Source organism: Sardina pilchardus, chromosome 2 (genome assembly GCF_963854185.1).
Source record: "Sardina pilchardus chromosome 2, fSarPil1.1, whole genome shotgun sequence".
Classification (NCBI taxonomy): Eukaryota; Metazoa; Chordata; class Actinopteri; order Clupeiformes; family Clupeidae; genus Sardina; species Sardina pilchardus.
Window position 1 is genome coordinate 34,451,368 of NC_084995.1, and position 21,254 is coordinate 34,472,621.

Sequence of the window (21,254 nt, forward strand, 5' to 3'; positions counted from 1 at the left end):
AAAGCCCCAAAAAATAATCTTAAAAAAAAAAAGAATTACAGTTTATTTTGAAAGATTCTTTTATATCTTTATGCTCATCATTCAATTCACTTATTCATTCTTGGGAAGCTGACTCGGATAGCCATTTTTCACCGACAGAGAACCAGTTTCTGTTGGCATTCGTGAACCAACATTTGAACCGTCATTTTGACCAAACAAAAACTGTCATTTTGACCAAACAAAAACCGAACATGGTACTTTGGTTCGGAGCTGGAACCAAGAAATAGTTGGGGTTTTTTTCTGTGATCTTGAGTGAGTGTATCATTCTACCATTCAGAGGCTAAAAGGGCGAGTTTTCTGTATCAACTGTTGCCACAAGTAAACAAAACTAGACAACTAGCATTAAACTGCAGGAGTTCACTACTGTAGCATCATTTCTTTTATGGGACTACCACTGTCATTACTATCTCTTGTTTATGCATGTCATTAAAGGGACACTTCACCGATTAGCATTTGTATCTTTAGAAAACCAGTCATGTTTTTGAATGGTCGTGCATCATTCCCTCAGTTTGCCTTGAGATGGGAGAAATACGGATTTCAATGAAACCCATGAATCGGACTTCCTGCTTTCAATGATGTAAAATGATTTATTTTTACATCATTGAAAGCAGGAAGTCCAACATTGAAATCCGTATTTCTCCCATCTTAAGGCAAACTGAGGGAATGATGCACAACCATTCAAAAACATGACTGGTTTTCTAAAGATAAAAAGCTTAATGCTAATCGGTGAAGTGTCCCTTTAACTTTTGTTTAAGCATGCAACACCCTCTGCTGAGGGCACTGCCTGGTCAAAAACCACACCAAGGTTCAAAACATTCTGTACTGAACCGGTTCAAGAGCACATTCTCTGTGTGTGGAAAAACTCCCAGAGTGTCCTCCTGCTGTGTGTTGTCATTTCCTGTGCACCTTGTCAGCAGCAAGGCTGAATATAAGCTCAGTCGAATGCATGAAAGATTTTTTATTTTTTATTTAGCTTTTAATTTACCCTAGTGAGCTTTTAATTTACCCTATTCATCAGTAAATTTGACTCGGTTTGTTTCAGTTTTACTATAGAAAGCTGACTTCAGAATACAGAATAAAAAACATATTGATATACCGGGTGTAGGCATGGACTAAGAAGACTTGGAGCTGACCCATCACTATGCAATTTCGACAGCACAACAATCACAGTGAACTCTGCCCGACCACCAAGTAGCCTTCACTGCCTTCAAACAGACAGCCTGTCAGAGAGGAAGAGAGAGAGAGAGAGAGAGGGTGAGAGAGAGAGAGAGAGCAGACAACTGGCCACTGACAGGCAGGAAGGAAAGTCAAAAGAGCATTCCCGCGGAGAGCTGAGCAGAGCTGACCGCTGACATTACAGAAGAGGCATCACAACAGCACCGGATTAAATAAAGGCCATCTGATCAAAGATGAGGAGTCAGGCCAAGAGATAGAAGCCTGAGAATGAGAGAGAGGGAGGGAGGGCAGGGAGAAAAGGAGACATTGCAGAAAAGGGGAGAGGGATAGAGGCTCTGAGACAGAGAGAGAGAGAGAGAGAGAGAGAGACAGAGGTTGGTGGTGTTAAAGGAGAAGTGGGTCAGTGGCCCCCGAGATGCCATGGTAACGGAGATATACGAGCGTCTGTCTATTGATCTGCAGACTCATTGCTGTAATAGAGGGAGCCGGATGATGAACGGGCACGCTGACAAGGCCCGCTCCAGGTCACGCTGCCCTCCGCTCCTCTCCGCTCCTCTCCACTCCTCTCCTCTCCGCCGGGCCGGCCCGCCCAGCCCCCTTACCGCCGCATCACTCCCCACAGCTGGACGTGCCTGCGCCGAGGGTCCGACACTGTCAAACCACCCCCCTACTCACGTCCACGCCCGACACAGACTCCCACACACATACACACGGACACACATACACACACACACGGACACTTAGCTTTTCATTAAGAGACTCGGGCATCGATATCATATCGGACGGTTGAAATGTAATCCGCTGGGGCCAGCGTGGTGGAGCGGCCTGTCCACCTGCGGTGTCTCTTACGCTCCGCCATGCATAATTGATGCTCCATTTACCAGAGGACTCTCCAGGGGAAGCAAGGGCCAATTTAAGGAGCCATTTACTTTAAGCGTTCTTTTGTTTTGGCATGGGGACCGAAGGCAGACTTGCAGACGGTGTAGTCTTGTGGGTTCTTATGCTTTTGGTCCTTTGGCGCTCGTGTGTCGGTGTTTGGTGTTTGTTCTTATGTTACTTAATGTCAGTCCGGTCAGGCTCCTAGTCTTCCATGAGCAAAGGAAAAAGTGATCCATATGTCTGATTGAATTCCACAATTTAACAAACTGAACCCTTACACACACGCCATATGGAGTTTTACCATTTCTTACCATTTTACCACTGTACTTCATTCACCCGCAAATCAAAGAAGTGTTCAAACGGGAAAAAAATCCAGGATTACATATCCAGTTTGAAATGGTGTAGTGAGGTGAGCAGACCTCTCAGATGGATATGTCTCTCTGAATCCCTCTTGCTCAGACAGATATATGTGCTGTCTGAACGGCCCACTCTTTTCAAAGCTATGGCCTCCTCTCTGGAGGATAGAGCTTTGGCAGCTCACATTCATATATGATACGATTCCTCTGCTTCCACAGATCTGTCCTCACAGACCCTGGACTCTTACGCCAGTATCTCTCTGTATCTCATAAACCCATTTCCCCCCACGGTAGTCATCCCTGCTCCCTTGCCAGTAAGCCAGCTCAAAGCTCAACACGGCCAGCTCTCTGCGGCGCCTCGCTGTCGGAGACACCTGTTCCCCTCGGAGGAGGCCGAGGCTCCAGAGGAACGAACGTCCTCCAATGCCCATCCCTGCTCACGTGGGCCCAGGAGGAGAAGGAAGGCGGAGGAGGTGGAGAAGGTGGAGGAGGAGGAGAAGGAAGGCGGAGGAGGTGGAGGAGGAGCTGTGGAAACTCAGTGCTTGGACACGTTCCAGGGAGAATAGATGGCACGTTGCTTTTAACCACATTAGCATTCCCCATCGCCCTATATAATTTAGTGCTCTTATACTTGCAACCAAAATGGACAGGAAGAAAAGAGCTAGCTGGGGAAACTGGGCTAATCTGTGCTGCTACAACGGTGTTCTCTTGCCCGAGAGGTGGGCCTTTTAAGGCCAGTGGGGCTGATTCTCGATGCCTGATTTTCTTTCCTGTGGGTTTCATAGAGGCACCATACGTGGTCAGATCCATACTCTTCGCTTTGGATATCGGGAGACATGCGAGCCCTTTAATGTACATGCCAGGAAGTATATCATATTTTCACTCTAGCAATATGGCATTCAGTGCCAATTACAGTTGGCAATTGGGTTGGCCAAATCCTGCCACCTCTCTCCATTCAGTCCTTATGATTTAATCATAATTTCTGTATCTGAACAGCTGTGAACAGTCAAGTGTCACGCCACTGGTGCTTCATTTCATGATGTAACATGTTGCATTGAGATGTGTATCAAGTGATGTGGTATATGAGGTCATTATGCATAATATGTATATACTGTTACAGTAATGTAGCAAGTGCACCTGCACACCATCTTGTGGGTAACTGTGGTATCACGGCAAGGAAGACAAAATGGTTGTCTGACAACAAGAGCAGCCACTTACAGTAGTAACACAAGGCTTTCTGTCCTGTAACGCTAACTGTGGTGCTCAGTCCTTTAGCACATTACTGCTGAGCAGGGGGGCCTATTTTAATTTGTGTTGTCTTCTTTTGTTTTTGTTTGTTCTCTGTGTGGCGTGTGAGACCAGCAGAGGCTCCATTCAGTCGAGGCGCTGTGACCCATGCCTGGTGCCCTCGGAGCTGCAGCTGTGCCCACAGGCCCCCTGGTGCCCTCCTGCCCCTCCTCTCCCGCTCTCCTGATGTAGGTTCACCTCCTGCGCTCAACTACCCACCCCCCACACACACCCCACTCACACACACACACACACACACACACACACACACCACACCACACCGCACCACACTGCACTCAATCAGGCACTCATGTCTCTATGCCACGGAAACACACACTGAAGGCTGACTGCATGCTTTTTTCTGCACCTCTATAATGCCAGAGTGTTTTCTGTGTCAGCTATGCATCATGCTGCTAGGTTGTTTAATGGTAACCATTTATTATCTCGGCAGGTACTAAAAGCACACATTGCTGAATGTAAGTGATTATCAATGACTTTTGGGTGTTTGGGGATACATTAAGGTGGCAAATGGCTTGTTTTGGCTTAGTGTGAAAGACGAGTAAATTCATCTCTGCTTGTGCAAATGTCTGCTGGGTAATTGTCTGTATTGGATTGTGCAGGGTTTGATGGAGATCTGGTCGGATGACAGCTGGAACTGTTGTCATAACTGGAGGAATTCTCGCAACGGTGATACTCCTGTGTATCATAGCAGTGCTGTGTTACTGTAGACTCCAGGTAATTTGGCCTCGTCACGTTTAAAATGTGTAGACACGCGATTTGGTGAACCAAAACACACACACACACACACACACACACACACACACACGTACGTGGATTTATACACTCACACATCACACTCAGAATACTCACAGACAGAATTGCATTTTGACCGTTGGCTCTGTGCCTTTGTCCTCCTCCTCCTCCTCCCTCCTCCTGCTCTCTCCTCCTCCTCCCTCCTCCTGCTCTCTCCTCCTCCTCTTTCTGCTCTCTCCTCCTCCTCCTCCTCTCTCCTCTTCTCTCCACCTCACCCCCCCCCCCCCCCCCCCCCACCACCACCACCACCACTGCCTCTCCACAGTATTACTGCTGCAAGAGGAATGACTCGGAAGTGGACGCAGGCTCTACCGGGGACCCTCAGCCACAGTTTGCCTGCAACGCGTGCAGCGCCCCCGGGGTGGACGGCTCGGCGGTCACTCCTCTCGCGCTGCCCTACGAGCCGGCGGCGGCGGCGTCGCAGCAGCTGCTCCAGCATCAGCTGCCGCCGGCGCACAAGTTCTGCCCGACGTGCTCGCCCTACTACATGCGCTCCATGGACGACCTGCGCAACGGCGGCGAGCGCATGGCCTTCATGCCCGCCGCGCACTACGAGAACCCGGCCGCGTCCTTCTCCATGTCCTCGCTGCACTCGGCGCCCATGAGCAGCCGCTCCACGCCCGACTTCTACACCAACACCCGCGCCATCAGCACCGACGTCTGAGGCCGACGGCGGGGCCACACCCACGACGGCAGGACACGATGCCCGACCACACACACACACACACACCCCAACCCCCCCCCCCCCCCCCCAAAAAAAAAGATTGATTTGAAAAAAGATATATTTTGCCACCCATCATGGCACAGGCAGGGAAAACTGACCTTAACAGAGGTCACCTGTTAAGGTCATATTCACTACAGGCCATCCCCCCCTCCGCTGATGCCAACCGTCCCGGTTCCTTCACGACTTGTCCTCGGTTCTCGGTTTTTGATCCAGTTTTTCCTCTTTCCTGTAAGCTTCCCCCACTCTGCTGCCAACCTTTTCTCTTTTTCATTCGACAGACATGAACTGTGAGGGCTATTATGCAGAGTGTTCTTTTCCCCTCTCACCCTCTCTGCGGTCTGTTTTATCCTGTTAGTTGGAGAAAAAAAAAGAAAGTTACTAAAAATATGTACTCGTTGCTCGACTGGGAGAATTGATACTCTTACTTCTAAGGATCACTGTGTTTTATTTTCATTTTGTAGATCTGTAGCAAACAGAAAAAGAGTCAAACAATTTTAAGGTTGTCTCTATGCAAGTACTGTATGCCAGATATTAAAATGGAGAAGAGAACAAGACTTCCAAAAGACCCCTCTAATGTAACAGAGGTTACTTCTCTGCGAAGGCATAACATGTGAGGGGCAGGGCAGATTTGTACATATAATTTACCTTTTCGGGGCTGCTATGTCTGAGTGAAAGTGGATATGAATTGTATTATTATGAAATTACCTCTACGATTCTTTCCACAGTACCAGTTTGTTTTCCCAGGGGAACATTGCCTCTTCATTTTGAGACAGCAAAATGTGCAAGTCCAGAATTGTTATTCACAGGTTTTGTTTCTATGGCTGTTCTATTCATTTACATAATGAGCATTATGTTACGCAGTCACATTATCTCTTCTTTTTGGATTTCTTTCGAGTAGAGTGTGTCATTTTGAACAGCATTGTGTTTAGTGTTAAATGAGTGAAATATCCGTTAATTGTATGTATGGTTTCTATCAATGTACCACCTATGAATGTCCCGTTATGTTCATCTCCACGGTGCACATCACTTCCTACTTTCTCCTGTGTTTTATTCTGTTCGGTTTTGGACCCAATGTATCCATGACATAGTCTTTATAAATATTATCACACCTTCACCAGGACACAAAACTTCCCTGCTGTGTTATAAATGACTTTAAATTGTTGAATTATTAAATATGTTGAAATAATAATTATATAAATGCTGAAATTAAAGTTTTTTCACTGTGTTCACAAAGTGTCGTGAATATTCACACTAAAGCAACATATAAAACCAATTATCAATTCAATTCTGTCATGGGTTTTATTACATATTTACATGATTTTATATCCATTAATATTAGCATTAAATTGGTGTAAGCATACTTTCTAATATAATGTGACACATAGCTTTACACTGTAGAATGCAGCAATTTACTGCAAAACACTTACAGCTTCCCCTCAAAATTGATTTTAATGTCTCAGACCCAAAACATTATTTAATTTGTCATTCGAAATTCCTCAAGAGCATCAGCCACCTATTTCACAGAATGTTCCCTTTTGAATATGAATAAATATTTATAAATGCCTGGACACTTCTTTTGGTTGATTTCATGCTGACAAACATATGCATGCTTTGACGAATCATATGGCAAAATGGATTTCCATCCAACAACCTGCACGTTAAGAAAATAATGAGAGGGCACGTGAAATGTGCATGAAATATTATAGTTGGAATGATATACAGGGTTATTCCTATCAACGCATATCCTGAAAAAAAGTGTTTTCTTTAAATTTTCCCTTGACAACAGCACCCTATGAAGCTACAGCTGTTCCATACTCCTCACATGATAAGGAGACTGGCCATATTGTAATAACACAGCTGATAGAAATGCTCGCAGACTCATATTTCCTTTGGCCAGATTTTTATGAATGCACTTGAAATATAAGAATGAGTTAGATGAAACCCTAGCTAGCTTGCAAAATTGACCCAGTTTTCTAAATATGATTAATATCCTGCACAACACTTTTTTCTTTACCAACAGCCTGGCAGCTCTGATGATATAGGCTCTTCTGAATCTCTGACTCGACGCCTGGAGCATTTACTGCAGTTGACAGGTTGGTCAGTGGGCTGTGGTTTACGTCATGCATACTGTAAGACACAATTACCCCAAACCCTGTCATGTAGGTTTCACATAACAAGGAACCTTCGGTAAAATATATTTACCAAAACATGTCTTTTTTCATTTCATGGGCTCCTCTGAGGTAAATAATCTAACACTGTAAGGTTCAGAAACATGAAATTAAGAATCTAGTACAATCCATCCAGAGCCATATAAAGACCACACATTAGCAGAACATTGATGCTTGAAAAACACACCACTGAGCTCCTTCAGAAAAAGAAGACACCAATATGCAGTGGCTGTGTGGACAGCGTGGTGTGTTCAAAATAATCACTGAAGCTCCTCTCTTATTTTCTGGGCAGAGTATCTGAATGAAGCAGGGCTATAGTAGTCCATTTCTCTGTTACAAGCTAATGGTGAGGTTGAGACAGTGATGGTTCAGTGGACCATCATGACGCTCTCTGAGGTCATCTCTGTTGTTGGTAATATGAACAGTTATAGTGTCGCTTACTGCAGGCATCGGCTCAGGTAGGCTGGCTATCAACACTTTGTCAACTGAGAAGTAAAATGATCTATCCATGCATGTAGACATTTGGGTTTTTTGGTATCGAATGATATAGAAATAAAAATAAAGAACAGTATGAAAAATTATTTCATAGTGGTTTTGATTTGTATCACCTTTTTCCATAGGTTAGTGTTAGTTCATTTAATAACTTTTATTTAATGCACACATTAACCCTTTCATGCACGCATTATGAAAAAAAGTGTCTAGATTTTTTTAGTATTGATTTTATTACTCTATATGAGCCCAATATTGAAAATCAGTTGGAATTTTTTAAAAATATGCTTTTATATAGAAGTTATGTTATTGTCCACGTATGTGGACAGTGCGCAACAAAGGGGTAAAAAAGGATAAAATGTAATGACAGAAAATGTGGAAACTATGGCCCTCTACTTCCTCCATACTACCCACCCAGCCCTCTACTACCCCCATACTACCCACCCACCTCTCTACTACCTCCATACTACCCGCCCAACCCCTCTACTATCCCCATTATTGCTCACCGACCCTCACCCACCCCTCTACTACCCCCATATTACCCACCTCTACTACTAATCCACCCACACCTCTAGTACTCTCATACCCACCCCTCTACTACCCACCCAACCCTCTACTACCCCCATATTACCATACCACCTTGGCATTACCACATGTAATTAGGTCATTATTTATAAATATGTTTACCAAATGTTTGTTTCTTTGTAAATTAAAATCATATTTGAAAAAAAAAAAAAAAAAAAAGTCCTAGTTACAAAATCTAATTTTTGCCCATTTAACTCCTCTGTTGCGCAACGTCCACATACGTGGACAGTTGCTTTTTAGGGTCTACAAACTCTATTTTACATCCGATTTAATTTCTGAAAACATAGAGTTGTTCAACACACTCTCCTGTACAGCATAATATTTTTTTTACATGATTTTGCCTTCTTGAGTACTAGCTTTTTACAGATATGGAAGCATTCAGCATATGGCCATTACTGTCACTCATGTTGAATTGATGATGTCATCAAGCAGTCAATATTCCAAATATAAGATGATACATATTGTTAATATATTGCCAAGGACCTACTAAAACTGCCCTGAAGTGGATTGGTGTATATCAACATGATAAATAAGTAGAAAACAGAGTTAAAGTTACTGTCCACGCATGTGGACGTTGCGCATGAAAGGGTTAATACATTATAACAAATTATTTTATGATGATTTGTAAAAATGATTTGCACAAAACATTTCAATGTTTAATGTCCATGACAATATGACAGATTAGAGTGTGGGTTATACTGACGTAGTGTAGTGTATTACGCGGTTATTGTAAAACTATACAATTATTTTGATTCGTTAAGTTATTTTATGTCTTGCATGACTGGAGCTTGAAGTGTTTGGAGTGGCTCCATGATGACATCTATCTTCCAAGTAGTGGAGTGACCTGGATAGTGAATTGAACATCCCTTACTTAAATTCTCAGATAAGACTGTATCACATCTGAGCCGTTTGTGTGTGTATCTATCTGTGTATCTGTCCAAGCTGTTTATCAAAGAGAACTGGAACAGAGTGTGATGGGTGTTTTCATGTCTGCATTCTTGTGATTTCAAGGCTTCATTCAGTAAGCTTTTTCATTCAATATATGCTGCGATACCTGTAGAACCTGTCTTAAATCCTGTTCAGCCTCAAAGCTTATTCAACTTGAGTGCTGGAACAGAACACTTTTCTCATCAGCTGACAAAAGACATGAAATATGGCATCCCTCGGGGCCATTGTCAAAATATCTCTTCTTGTTTTTCTTTTCAGAGCAGCTATACTATGTGCTTTCTGCCGAGGAAAGGATTTTCTCTCATGTGTGTGTCATTTGTCAGCTCTAGCACAAACATTGTCTGAGTACAACAGTGGCTTATGAGCTTAACAGTGTAATGCTTACTTTTTGCAGTTTATGGTATAGCACTTTCTCCATTCATTAATGAATTCTCTTTTAAGCCAGATACTGTATGCATTTTCATTAAGATGTTATACTATTTAGCCGTACCATTCTTAGTGTATGATATTGTGGTGATGGTTGTGGTGACTTCAAATTCCTTATCTCATTTGGAAGTCCTGAACAGTGCAATGTGACTTCTGAATTACTAGTTGGACCACAACTAAACAATTCACTAAAACTAGAAACAGAAGCTTCCTCTTGCATTCACACCTCCACACCCTGTGTGACTGGTAAGACTCTTGGATCTGTAATTGCAGTTTTTGTTCCCACACAAAGTACGGGCTGGTCTTGTGAAAGAGAACACAAATCTCAATGTGATTATCATTGTTGTGCATGAGTGAGCAGTTTCAGGTGTTCATGGGGAAAGTTGAACGGCTATGACATTACTAATTGAGTTTACTCTATGGTATCACTGTTGCCTATGACAAAAACTCCTAAAAGCATTACTGATGACTCATTTTTAGCACCCTCATATCAAATTAGGGGAAATATTGGATATTAGTTTCAGGTCTTCCTGGAGAAAGTATTGGATATTATTGTTATCCTCACACTCAGTAGGGAGGGGAGTTTTGTGTGTGTGTGTGTGTGTGTGTGTGTCTGCGCGCGTGTGTGTGTGAGAGAGAGAGAGAGAGAGAGAGAGAGAGAGAGAGAGCGAGAGAGACCCATTTTTGAAAAACGTATTTTTGCCATAATATCAATTTCAAAACAGACATTTTATGCACTTTATTGAAGGCCTATTCCTGATTCTGTTCATATCTTTTCTTGTTTTTTCAAAAGTTTTATGTTTATAAAACATAAAATGTGCATGCAGTATGGTGTCAGAAATATGGAGCAGCATGCATGTTGAGCTGTCATGTGTCACCCAAGGACTGTGAATTTGTATCAGCTAGTGGCTAATTGCTTGCCTGATCCTGATTTGATAACAGAATGGGTAGACGACGTTAGCAAGAGGCCAGAGATTCATTAGCACGACATACACGGCCATCTGGTTGACAAGCCCGGAATGTATACAAGTTGACATTTTTCTTGACGTTTCAGTCTATTCACATACACAATTCAATGATGGAAAGTTTTCTGACCCCAACATGCACACACCTTTTCTGTGTCGTGAGCCACGAAGGGGTCTACAAGATCGATATCATGCCAATCTGGATCTGGATGCTGTGGTTTCACTTGAACATTGCAGGATAGGGGCAAGGGTCAGCCACTACCTGAGTGCTCTCCTTAGACGAATTCAACTCATTCCATTACCCCCACTCTTATCATGAACCTGCAATTCTGACGCACCCAGCCCTGTTTATGGGGCCAATAAAACCAAACTGACCTACAAACAGTGGATGAAAGCACCCAAGCCCAACAGGTATATTGTGCTATTTACATGTGGCGGTTATTTACTTGTGTGTTATTTCGCATGAGTGCGCGGTGAGCACTCTGTCTCCGTGGCTCCCACTGCATAAGGGGAGAGAGGATAGGGCCGACTTAGGGACTGACTTAAGCAGCTTATGGGCCACAGGAATTTACTGGCACCTGCTCCTCTCGAGAGGCTAGAGAGCCTGTATGCCAGGGGCACCCTGCCCCACGCAGCTTACAGAGAGAGTCGGAGTTTCACACGTTCTTTTAAAGAAACACAGACGGCTATGCTAGGTGAGGGAACACTGGCGAGAGCTAAAGGTCACTAAAAATCAAGATGGTTGAGTTTGTCCCGGTAAAGACACTAATAGCCTTTCTGGGGAATAAGAGGTTGTCACTTCTTCTTATGTTTTGAGGTGCTGTATTTGTACATAGGAGAGTCACTGCTAAACCACTGGTATGAGAAGTAGGAGTATCAACAAAACAGCCCCTATCAGATACATTCAACTGAACAACAAGCACATGTGAGTACAGCATTGTTATTAATTTTAAGTTCATGCAAATCTACTTTGCTACAGAACGCCTGCTCTCTGTTCAGTTTCAAGAGCCTCCCAGAAAACTCATGAGTTGTGCAGCCTATTGTGCTGCACATGAAAACAATACGGACAAAAAAAAGGTGGGTGTGAGCACCAATCTTAAGTGTGGCCCCTCCCCTCCTTGTTGGGATACAAGGTGCCGTGTGACAGTGTGTCAGCGCCTGCTGAACCTGTTGCTGGCGTGTCTGTCTACTTCATCTTGATAACAGCAGGTCAACCCTCTCTCTCTTTCACTCTCACACTCACATACACTGCAAACATGATGGAAGAAGTGTCTATCTCTGTGGCTTACAATGCCCACATCATCGACCAGATGTCCGAGGAGGAGATCCTGGCCAGCTTAGTGGCGGAGTCCTTACCCAAACAACCAGTGAGTCCTGCATCACACCAATAGGATACATTGCTATTATAAGTTGTCAGAAATACTGGGTAATGTGCTGTCTAGGATGATACAAATGTTTAAATGTTTGTTGAAGTTATTATAGTCTATTTCATTATTCAGGTAAGGAAAGGCAAGTTAAACTGTGTATAAATATTACACATAAAACAATGCTATATAGTTTATAGTTTAAGTTTATACCCAATAGCTAAGCAATAATAGTACTAGATAGTACATTTATAGAGAACAGATGTTAAGTAATGCTATAATCATCTGTTCATAATGTTATAATCTGGTGTTACAGTAATACAAACACTCATCTGTTTTGGTGCACATACAGCAGATTTAGTGCCCTCTAGAGGCTGTGCTCTGCCACTGCACACTCACACAGTGTGTCGAAACAATCTGAGATGCACTGATTTTGTCAATATGAGACATTTTTAGGCTGTACTAATGTACTCATTTTGTGTTGAAAATGTTAACGATCTTGTTAAATTTTCATTATATTCACTTCAAAATATCAGTGGACAAGATTTTGCAATAAAAGAAGAGATCAGCAAAAGCTAAGCTTCTGACAATATTACAGTGACTGTTCCAAAATTACAGATTTGCAACCCCTCCCCCCACTTTGCCACAGGTCCCCACTTCACAGGTACCGTCTAAGAAGCTTAGGCAAGAAGACCCTCATGACAGATACCAGGTGAGCACTTGCCCCATTCCTGCCCCAGTCCCACCCTGAATCTCCAAGTATCACTTATCACTTGCACCCCCACACTCCCTAAGCACACAGACACAGCCTGTTGTTCACTTCCACAACCAGGCAGTGTTCCATGTGGTGTGTGTGTGTGTGTGTGTGTGTGTGTGTGTGTGTGTGTGTGTTTTCACTATGATTATTAGTAAGAGTGTTAGCGTAGGCTACTATTAATGGAAACACTAAATAACGGAGCTTAGAGGAAAAATAAATATTTATGTCAAATTTGAGTATGGAATTAACATTGAAAGAGCAATGAAACAATTTCTAAAAAAGGCATTTGTATTACGAAAAACCTAATGGACCTTTAAACTTGAACATCTCTCTGTGGTGGGGATGTCATGTACTGTAGCAATACCAAACTGAGAGACCGTGTTTGTCATTGACAGCAGGAGAACGTACGTCTTCACGAAACAAGTCTGCGCCTGGAGCAAGAGAATGATCACCTGGCCCATGAACTCGTCACCAGCAAGATTGCACTGAGGAATGCCTTAGACCAGGTCAGTGAAGACGTACTAACTGTATAGAAATGAGTCTGAGTTCTTGTCCATGTTCATAACATCTGTACATCTGTGCAACATATCTTCTCAGGCTGAGGACAAGGTTGATGAACTAACACAGGAGCTTTTGAAAACCAGGCACCATTTGGAAGTGGCAGAAGAAGAGAAGAAAGAGACAGAAGAGGAGGCCACTCAGGTACAGTGGATCTTCCTATTTCTACCTACTCGCCTACCGTCAATCAATCACCTTATTTATCTACTTTGTGTGAATGCCAATAACGTGATCATCATGTCAACAGCTGAAGGAGGTATTCAGAAAAGAGCTGGACAAGGCAGGAGCAGATGTCAACAGGGCAAACAGCATCATAGCCGATTACAAGCAGGTATGCTGTGGGTAGCTTTATCTGCACTGCATACTACTGTGTTTTCCAAAGATTTGCAAAATGGCAACTTTATTTTATTTATTTTTTTGCCTCATCTTTAGATCTGCTCTCAGCTAAATGCAAGACTTGAAAGACAGCAAACGGCCAATGATGAGGAAATGGCTTCAATTAAGGTAAGACCCCAATATCACTGTGCTCCAATATCACTGTGTTCCTGCACATTACAGTAACTGGCATCGCCACCAATGATAACACCAAGGTCATGGGGCTGGTTCTCAGGAAGCATATTCTAACAAATGTAAGCCAGCATGCCTTAAATCAGGCCTAAATGATTGATTAAATACACCCTGTACTCCAAACAGTGGCATATGTGCACATTAATGTTTTCATTAATACAAATACAAAAGTAGATCTAAATTGATAAATAAATATTCCCAGCTTGCTGTGCCCTTGATCAAGGTACTTAACCCCAGGCTGCTCTGGAGACGATGCAATCCTTTGTACTAAAGTTGACATATAAGTCACTTAGGATAACAGCGTCAGCTAAATGAATACATGTAAATGCAAAATGTAAATAACACTCCCGTGGGTGTTGTTTCCGCAGAGCAAAGTGATGGAATGTGAAAAGTGCTGCATGCTCTTCAGCGTGGACGGAACACTTCAAACAGAGGAATCAAGAACTTCAACAAAACCTTCACCAAGCAGAGAGAAGGACCTGCTCCAAGACCAGGTCCGCGAGCTGGAGAAAGAGCTGGCCCAGACCAAGCTTCAGATGGTGGAGGCTAAGTGCAGGATACAGGCAAGTTCTGACCCATATTATCAATCTGCATAGTAAACAAAACAACATCCTGGGAAATCTAGCTTTGCTTGTTATCACAGAAGAACGGTAGATTTACCGTAATTTCCCAACTATTAGCCGCGGCTTATACATTGATTTTGCAAAATTTCTTCAGCTATGAGGTTAATACAAGGTGGGCAGTTAATATGGTTTTGTTTCTTTTAACTTGCATAAAAACACTGTCCTGCGGCTTATACACAATGCGGCTTATATGTGGGGAAATTACTGTATTGGGTTAATTTGAGATGCTGGACCCTCTGGCAGGAACTGGAGCACCAGAACGGAGCGCTGACCACTGACCTCCAAGCAGCCAAGAACGGCTGGCTGAGGAAGACCCTCGGCTCCTTGAGGATGGCCACCACCGGCGTGCAGGCCTCCACACCGCGAGACGACATCCTGGCGCCGGTCAGCACCTCTCGGTCCGGGTGGGTGAGCGCCAGGAGACTCTCGCTGGCGCTGAGAGAGGCCAGGAAGGCTCATGTGTGAGGACGAACTGGACGCCAGAACTGTTTCATGGGAATCCAGAGGGAGAAGCATGAGAGCTACAGTATGATATGGAGGTGCCCCCTTAACTGCTGCTTGGAGTCGGAAGGGGGTGCTGAGCAGAAGCTACTGTTAAGAGAGACAGTCAGTCCTGAACACTCTCTCGCTCCCTTAGTGAAAGGCGGTTGCTCAACGAGGCTTACAGGAGACAAGTCCAAGGCTTGGTGACTGGCTGGGAGAAGTTCACTCAGAATAAGTGGTAAACCTCCCATCAGAAACATGTTCTGGCTTAGGAAACCTTCTGAGGAAGACAGAAATATCACCCTTCTGATGAATTGTGGATGCTGATGGTCCCAGCTTATGTTAAGCTATTTGTGATTTTTTACTTTTATATGTGCCAATGTTTCTATGACTTGTGGGCAGTATTTATTAGTGACAACTAAAAAAAATAAACAAGTTTCATATGACCTTATGACCAGACCAATATGAGGCGAGACACTCACTCCCTGCTAAATCTTGTTTATTAACAGAGCATCTTGGCATTTTGCCCTAATTCAACAATCCAACAATCTAACAAATATACTGTAAAGACGAAACATTTTATCATGATCAAGATCAATGGTAACACCGGTGAAACATTCACCTCCACATAATGTAAACCTATAGGTCTCATGTTGACAAAAATGAACATTTAAACAAACAAACAAACAAAAAACCCAAAGAGAATACCAAAGAATGACATTTCCTAGACTCTACCTTTGAATACTGTTGCAAGAAGGCAATCACAGCTCAATGATGTCATATACTATCTTATATTGCAAATATGATGTATGGTTCACAGGAAACATCGATTAAGCTAAATTAATGCCATTAAACTGAAAAAGTTGATTATCGAGATATACATCCATATTTATATTTATCAGTATTGAGGGTATACCATGACTCAACCATACTCTAACATAATATATGACTTGCATTCAATTTGTATACTGATACCTCAGGAAAAAACAAAGTGTTTGAAACCTGATGGATCTACATTATCCATCTACATTACCACATGAACTTGAGAGGAGATAAAGGATAAGCATAAAGATTCTTAATCATGCAGTGAAGTCAGAGCTCCACAAATGAAAGTCCTAGTCAGCCTTCTCTTCTTCGTCCATGAAGAGATCATCAAAGTAGCTCTCTGCCACCCGAAGCATCTGGACTACGGAGTTGAGTAGCAGGATGTCTGTGTGCAGGTCCAGCTCCAGTTCCTGACTGTAGTTCTTCACCGGGATCACAGCTGACATGGACACCCCCAGCTGGGCAGCAACATCACGCATCTATAAGAATCCGGCCCAAATGTAATACTAAATTAGTCGGAGGATTTAAAGAATGGGCAAAATCTATTTCATAATTTCATACCATGAGCAACATCCTAAGCACAAACATTGGTGGGTCAGCTCAATGCTTAAACACGCCACTTCATGCACAAGACACTTTGGTTATTGTCTGACTTTGCACTTTTCTCTTAATCTAAATTAGGGCTCATGTACCCCTCACCATTGCCTCAATGGTCCGGCTGCAGTAAACATTTGTCAGGTCCTCTGCAACTAAGCGACAGGCCTCATCCACCTTGGTCATGAGCACAAGCTGAGGAATACCTACAGTATCAAGCAAGGGAGACAAAATAAGTATGTTGGTATGTTCTCACCAACATTTTGTTGTAGCAATAATTGTTAGGGATGACAACTGTCTACATAATTGTGAGAAATTTAGCAGCGCCATCTTGTGGTGCTCTTATCTCAGTGCACCACTGACCTAGCTGGTTGGTTTTCCTGCGGAAAGCAGCAAATTTCTCTACCATTCTGGCTGGGAGGAGTTTGACTTTGGCGGTGTCAATCACATAGACCACACAGTGGATCTTGTCCTTCAGTGTGAAAGACTTGCGGAAACCAGGAGCGTCCTCTTGTATGGGCATTGATGGGTTGAACTGAAACAGTAAAACAGCAGTCTTTTCATCTAACCATTCAAACATTTTTTGGGAAAACTTTTGTGGAAGCTGCCATAGTTATACTATTTAGAGAGGGGTGTCATAAAAGCTCCTACAGGTGTAACGACCAGGTAACCCAATACATTTGTCCATATCTTACTCTCAGTTTATTGTAATTGTAAACACAAAAGGAAACTTAAACAATAAATAAAAGTTACCTGGTAGCGGTCTTGTACATGTCCCTTGAGGATGCTTGTGAAATCTTCAATATCCAGACCAGCATTTAAGCCCTCTTCCAGTCCCATGGTGTCACACAGAACAATAGGCAGGGCCTTCTTACTGGGTCCTCCTCTGACAGAGTAGGTGCGGAACTGACGGATATAAAAAACAATCCATCGGGTGTGCTGTATTGTGTTATGTAAACTTCAAAACTTCCACTAACACAGCTCTTTATACAGTACAGTATATGTGGAAATCAGCAAAACATTCAAGTGTGCAGTGTGTGTTCACTGAGTGGCTATCAAGATGTGTACAGTATGTGTGTTGTTTTGTGCAACATGGCTGCAAATACCTGTGTGGTCAGACTGGTCCCTGCAGTGCCTGTGTTGGCCTGACTTGTCACATGACCTTTGAAGACTGAACTGACAGCGTTGAAGAAGCTTGACTTCCCAGCCCCCACCTGCCCAACAAGCAGTATCCGGGCCTGGTCCACTGAGTTAACGCCAGACTTCCAGTTTGCAATGGTCTCCATTAGGCCCTTTTTCGTCCTAAAATGAATCATCAAACTATTCTCTTTTTTTCCCCCTCATTCATGCATATGGTGTTGAGAGTTTCAAAACGTTGTTTCACAGGGTAATTATCATGTCACCTTGATTTAAACTATCATCTAAAATCTAAATATGATTTATTCTAATTTGTTTTTAGTCTACATCTGTTGAAGGCTAAATAAATGTTTCACGGCAACTTTCTTAGATATGCATCCTTTCAATGTTTGTGTTGGTGTGGACATCTGAAACAAATAAATTAGTATTAGTTAATGGTGATTGTTTGCCTGATCCTGAACTGATACAGAATGGGCAGATGACATTAGCAAGTGGCCAGAGATTCATTAGTACAACATATAGACCTACTGCTATCTGGTTGAAGAGCCCAGTGTGTTTACACCCAAAAAAGTAGTATAAGTAGGCATTTTTCTTGACGTTTCAGTCTATTTGCAAACACACAATTCAATGGGATGGAAAGTTATACGCACACCTTTTCTATTGTAAAATATTATGGAATGACCTAGTGTGATCCAAATTCCTGCCCACAGAAAGGTTTTTGTTAATGATCTGTTGTAATGCTGTAGTTTTAAAATAAAATATCAATTTGAGGATGATAATGATCGAAAAATTGTATTTTGCACATTTTCGCAATTGTCTTGGCATCTAGTTAAAAACAATTATCTGACATAATCACATATTTTGAAGTGCAAAGACATGCACGTGGATATTGGATAACATGAAACCATGGGTAAGAATGTTCCACGAAGCACTCAAATCTCCTGGCCTTCACTGTCTGTCACAAACCCCGATCCATAGACCAATCAAATTAAGTAGGCCTAATATGAAAAAATAATCTGGAAAGGATTCCACTGACTTCCGTTTGTAAACCACCAAAAACCCAGGATCCAATCCGGTAGTCCGACGGTCTTTATTTGAGGTCAGTTAGAGCAGTCTAACACGACCAATGGCTGCGTTAATGGCGACAGGGTCAAACAGATATGGATGTGTAGGCCTATTTTTTTTTATTATTGAGTGAACAACATTTAAAACACTTTCTTACTAGAAATGTTTGCTGCACTCCTGAAATTATTTGGTAGAGTTTAATTTAATAAAAAAATAAGATTAATTTCACTGCTGATTATGCCCCTGGAAGTAATACAGGAATAAACCCTATCCAGAGGGACTCTCAATCTCAACTGAGATTTGAGAAGGAGTTTAGTGTCAAACAGTGTGTCCTTGTGTAGTGAAATTAGACAAAGTGTTTGGTGTGGCTAATATCATTAAAGTAAAACTGACATACTCAGCATTCCATGTGACATTCCTCCAAGGCTTTGTCAAGAGAGCATCACACTCTAAAGAGACACAGGATAGGGATTGAATGGAATTTGTGTGTTTCATTACGTTCAATAAACATTGTGTAGCTTAACATCCTACTCACCCTCAACTCTGTAGACTTCAAACTCAGTCAATTGCAAATCATTTCCATGCATTTTTAATGGATCAAAGTTGAAGACATTCCCTGGGTTACTTTGGATGGTGGCTACATTGTTGAAGAGGAAGACCAGAGACCCAAAATGTGGACCAGTGGCTCCATCAATGAAGGAGTACTGGCCAGTACTTGTAACACGATAAGGCTCAGGGTTCTGCTCTCTTCCATCAAGGCTGAACAAAAAAGCTTTTTCATCGATAATATTTTGCCCTGTTCGTGCATAATCTTTACTAGTGTATGCCCCAAATATGAATCCTGAATTGTTGTAAGCAACAGTGAGGGTAGGGCCTTGTTGACTGCACTTATAGTGAAAGTTATTACTATGATATCCATGGACACTAGCTTTGAATATCAGACTGAGTTTGGCATGGCCAAACATAGAACAGATCTTCTTCTCTTGGTCTCTGGTCAGTTTGGATGTTATGACGCTCATGATGGTCCTTACAGAGGGACACCTACAAAACACTAAGGAGAAGTAATAATCAACTTCACGTCTTGAAATATAAAGACATGGGCTATGACAATAACCTACCCACGTTTCAGTGTTTATAATGTGATGATACAGTAGGCTATGTGGCTGGCTAGCCTACTACTCATATGTTGAAAGCCAGCGTATCCTTACAAGTAAGTACGTTTATATTTTGATCTAGGCTAATCTATAAGCACAGTAAAAAAACGTCTAAATAAAAGGTAGGCGAATATGTTAGGATACAAAGTCCAACAAACGTTCTTGTGTTGTCTAGTCATAACGTAGGACAGTAACAAACACGTTAAAGTAATGCAAGGCTTACCAGGATTCACAGCAAGTTTGGTGGGTTAATACAATTTCGAGCAGTCTACGTCAATATTCGCACTTCGTAAGCTTATAGCCGAAAGGGACTGTACTGCCGTTCCTAAAATCGAAACTTCACAGCGACCGTAGGCTAGCCTACTGCACCCGGGACCCATGTGCTTTCAGTTGTTATGAATCGAAACCAGATTTGCGCAATTGTGCTCATTATGAACCCATACTAAAACCCATGCTGTTATCTTTTGGAAATAAATAATTCACAATCAAACAATGCAAATAAGTCAGTGCCCCACTACAGTAGGCTAATATTGGTCATACTGTATAATGATCAAACTTTTTTTTTTTTCGTCATCTACTTCCTGAATTTTTGGTCAACGTCAACAATTCCCGGGACACCGTAATACCCGGACACTTGGTGGGCATGTAGCCCAGTAGACATACGAAAACAAAATAGTTTAGCGTCGACGTGGAGTGGAGAGGGAGCTCGTCTGTCCCTGGGAGCTGAGCCTTCCTTCATATTTGCAGGTCAATCAGGCCCAAATTCAATCACCTGCACACCTTCAGCCACCCAGGCACCTGAACAGACAAGAGTTGAAAAAGGGGCGGGGCCTGATATCCCCTCTCTTAAAACAGACGACCCACCTAGGCCACTGTAAGTGGGTCTGAAATGGTAAACAATTCTCAATTTTACCCTATAACACTCCAATACTAATGGGGTTTAGACAAATAAGCACCAACCACCACTAATATACCAAATAAGCTATAAACAACCCAACCACCATTTGCGCTCATCCAACCACTGTATCACCCCAAAACCTCCATATCCCAGTACAGTCAGCAATTCCCGGCGCCTAGTACAGCACATTTAAGAACAGACTAGACAAGAGACAGAGGAGACACAAGATGAGACAAGACACAACACAATCATTCATCCTCATCAAGGGCACGTGACAAGGCATCCGCTATACTAGGACATTGTCTGCACCCCGGATGTGTTGAATGTCTAAATAGGCTATAAGGCTGCAAGAACATGGCCCAGCGCATTAAATG

The 21,254-nt window shown here is 42.7% G+C and overlaps 3 protein-coding genes across 4 annotated transcripts in view; 2 read left to right on the forward strand and 1 right to left on the reverse strand.

Moving 5' to 3' along the window:
• The window catches only part of fam163aa (family with sequence similarity 163 member Aa), a 12,400-nt gene extending 7,128 nt beyond the window's left edge, over positions 1 to 5,272 (forward strand). The window contains exons 2-5 of the mRNA XM_062528127.1: positions 3,813 to 3,925; positions 4,189 to 4,213; positions 4,358 to 4,472; positions 4,816 to 5,272. Coding sequence (XP_062384111.1) covers positions 4,380 to 4,472; positions 4,816 to 5,214 — 492 coding nt within the window. The 5' untranslated portion in view covers positions 3,813 to 3,925; positions 4,189 to 4,213; positions 4,358 to 4,379 and the 3' untranslated portion in view covers positions 5,215 to 5,272. The remainder of the gene's footprint in view (positions 1 to 3,812; positions 3,926 to 4,188; positions 4,214 to 4,357; positions 4,473 to 4,815) is intronic.
• A 6,776-nt stretch (positions 5,273 to 12,048) lies between these two features.
• On the forward strand, positions 12,049 to 15,767 carry rabgap1l2 (RAB GTPase activating protein 1-like 2). 2 transcript variants are annotated; one of them, XM_062528160.1, is made up of 8 exons: positions 12,049 to 12,222; positions 12,869 to 12,931; positions 13,375 to 13,482; positions 13,574 to 13,678; positions 13,782 to 13,865; positions 13,967 to 14,038; positions 14,470 to 14,664; positions 14,968 to 15,767. In XM_062528160.1, the coding sequence occupies exons 1-8, from the start codon at positions 12,112 to 12,114 to the stop codon at positions 15,187 to 15,189; spliced, it is 960 nt and encodes a 319-aa protein (XP_062384144.1). In that variant the 5' UTR covers positions 12,049 to 12,111; the 3' UTR covers positions 15,190 to 15,767. The 2 variants fall into 2 exon arrangements, with proteins under 2 accessions (XP_062384144.1, XP_062384136.1); XM_062528152.1 differs by having other exon boundaries at positions 12,052 to 12,222; positions 13,372 to 13,482; positions 14,968 to 15,765.
• LOC134071426 (interferon-induced protein 44-like) lies at positions 15,690 to 20,756 on the reverse strand. The gene is made up of 8 exons (XM_062528140.1): positions 20,206 to 20,756; positions 19,364 to 19,879; positions 19,226 to 19,277; positions 17,733 to 17,928; positions 17,380 to 17,532; positions 16,990 to 17,161; positions 16,732 to 16,832; positions 15,690 to 16,511 (listed from the first exon to the last, which is right to left on the reverse strand). Exons 2-8 carry the CDS (start codon positions 19,845 to 19,847, stop codon positions 16,323 to 16,325), a joined length of 1,347 nt encoding a protein of 448 aa, XP_062384124.1. The 5' UTR covers positions 19,848 to 19,879; positions 20,206 to 20,756; the 3' UTR covers positions 15,690 to 16,322.
• Positions 20,757 to 21,254: the final 498 nt, after the last annotated feature.

Coding starts and splice junctions, on each gene's coding strand:
- rabgap1l2 (XM_062528152.1), top strand. CDS start 12,112: ATGATGGAAGAAGTGTCTATCTCTGTGGCTTACAATGCCCACATCATC. Junction 12,932..13,371: donor ACCCTCATGACAGATACCAG/GTGAGCACTTGC, acceptor TGTCATTGACAG/CAGGAGAACGTACGTCTTCA. Junction 14,039..14,469: donor AGGAAATGGCTTCAATTAAG/GTAAGACCCCAA, acceptor TTGTTTCCGCAG/AGCAAAGTGATGGAATGTGA.
- LOC134071426 (XM_062528140.1), bottom strand. CDS start 19,847: ATGAGCGTCATAACATCCAAACTGACCAGAGACCAAGAGAAGAAGATC. Junction 19,278..19,363: donor TGAAGTCTACAGAGTTGAGG/GTGAGTAGGATG, acceptor GTGTCTCTTTAG/AGTGTGATGCTCTCTTGACA. Junction 17,929..19,225: donor AATGTCACATGGAATGCTGA/GTATGTCAGTTT, acceptor GATTCATTTTAG/GACGAAAAAGGGCCTAATGG.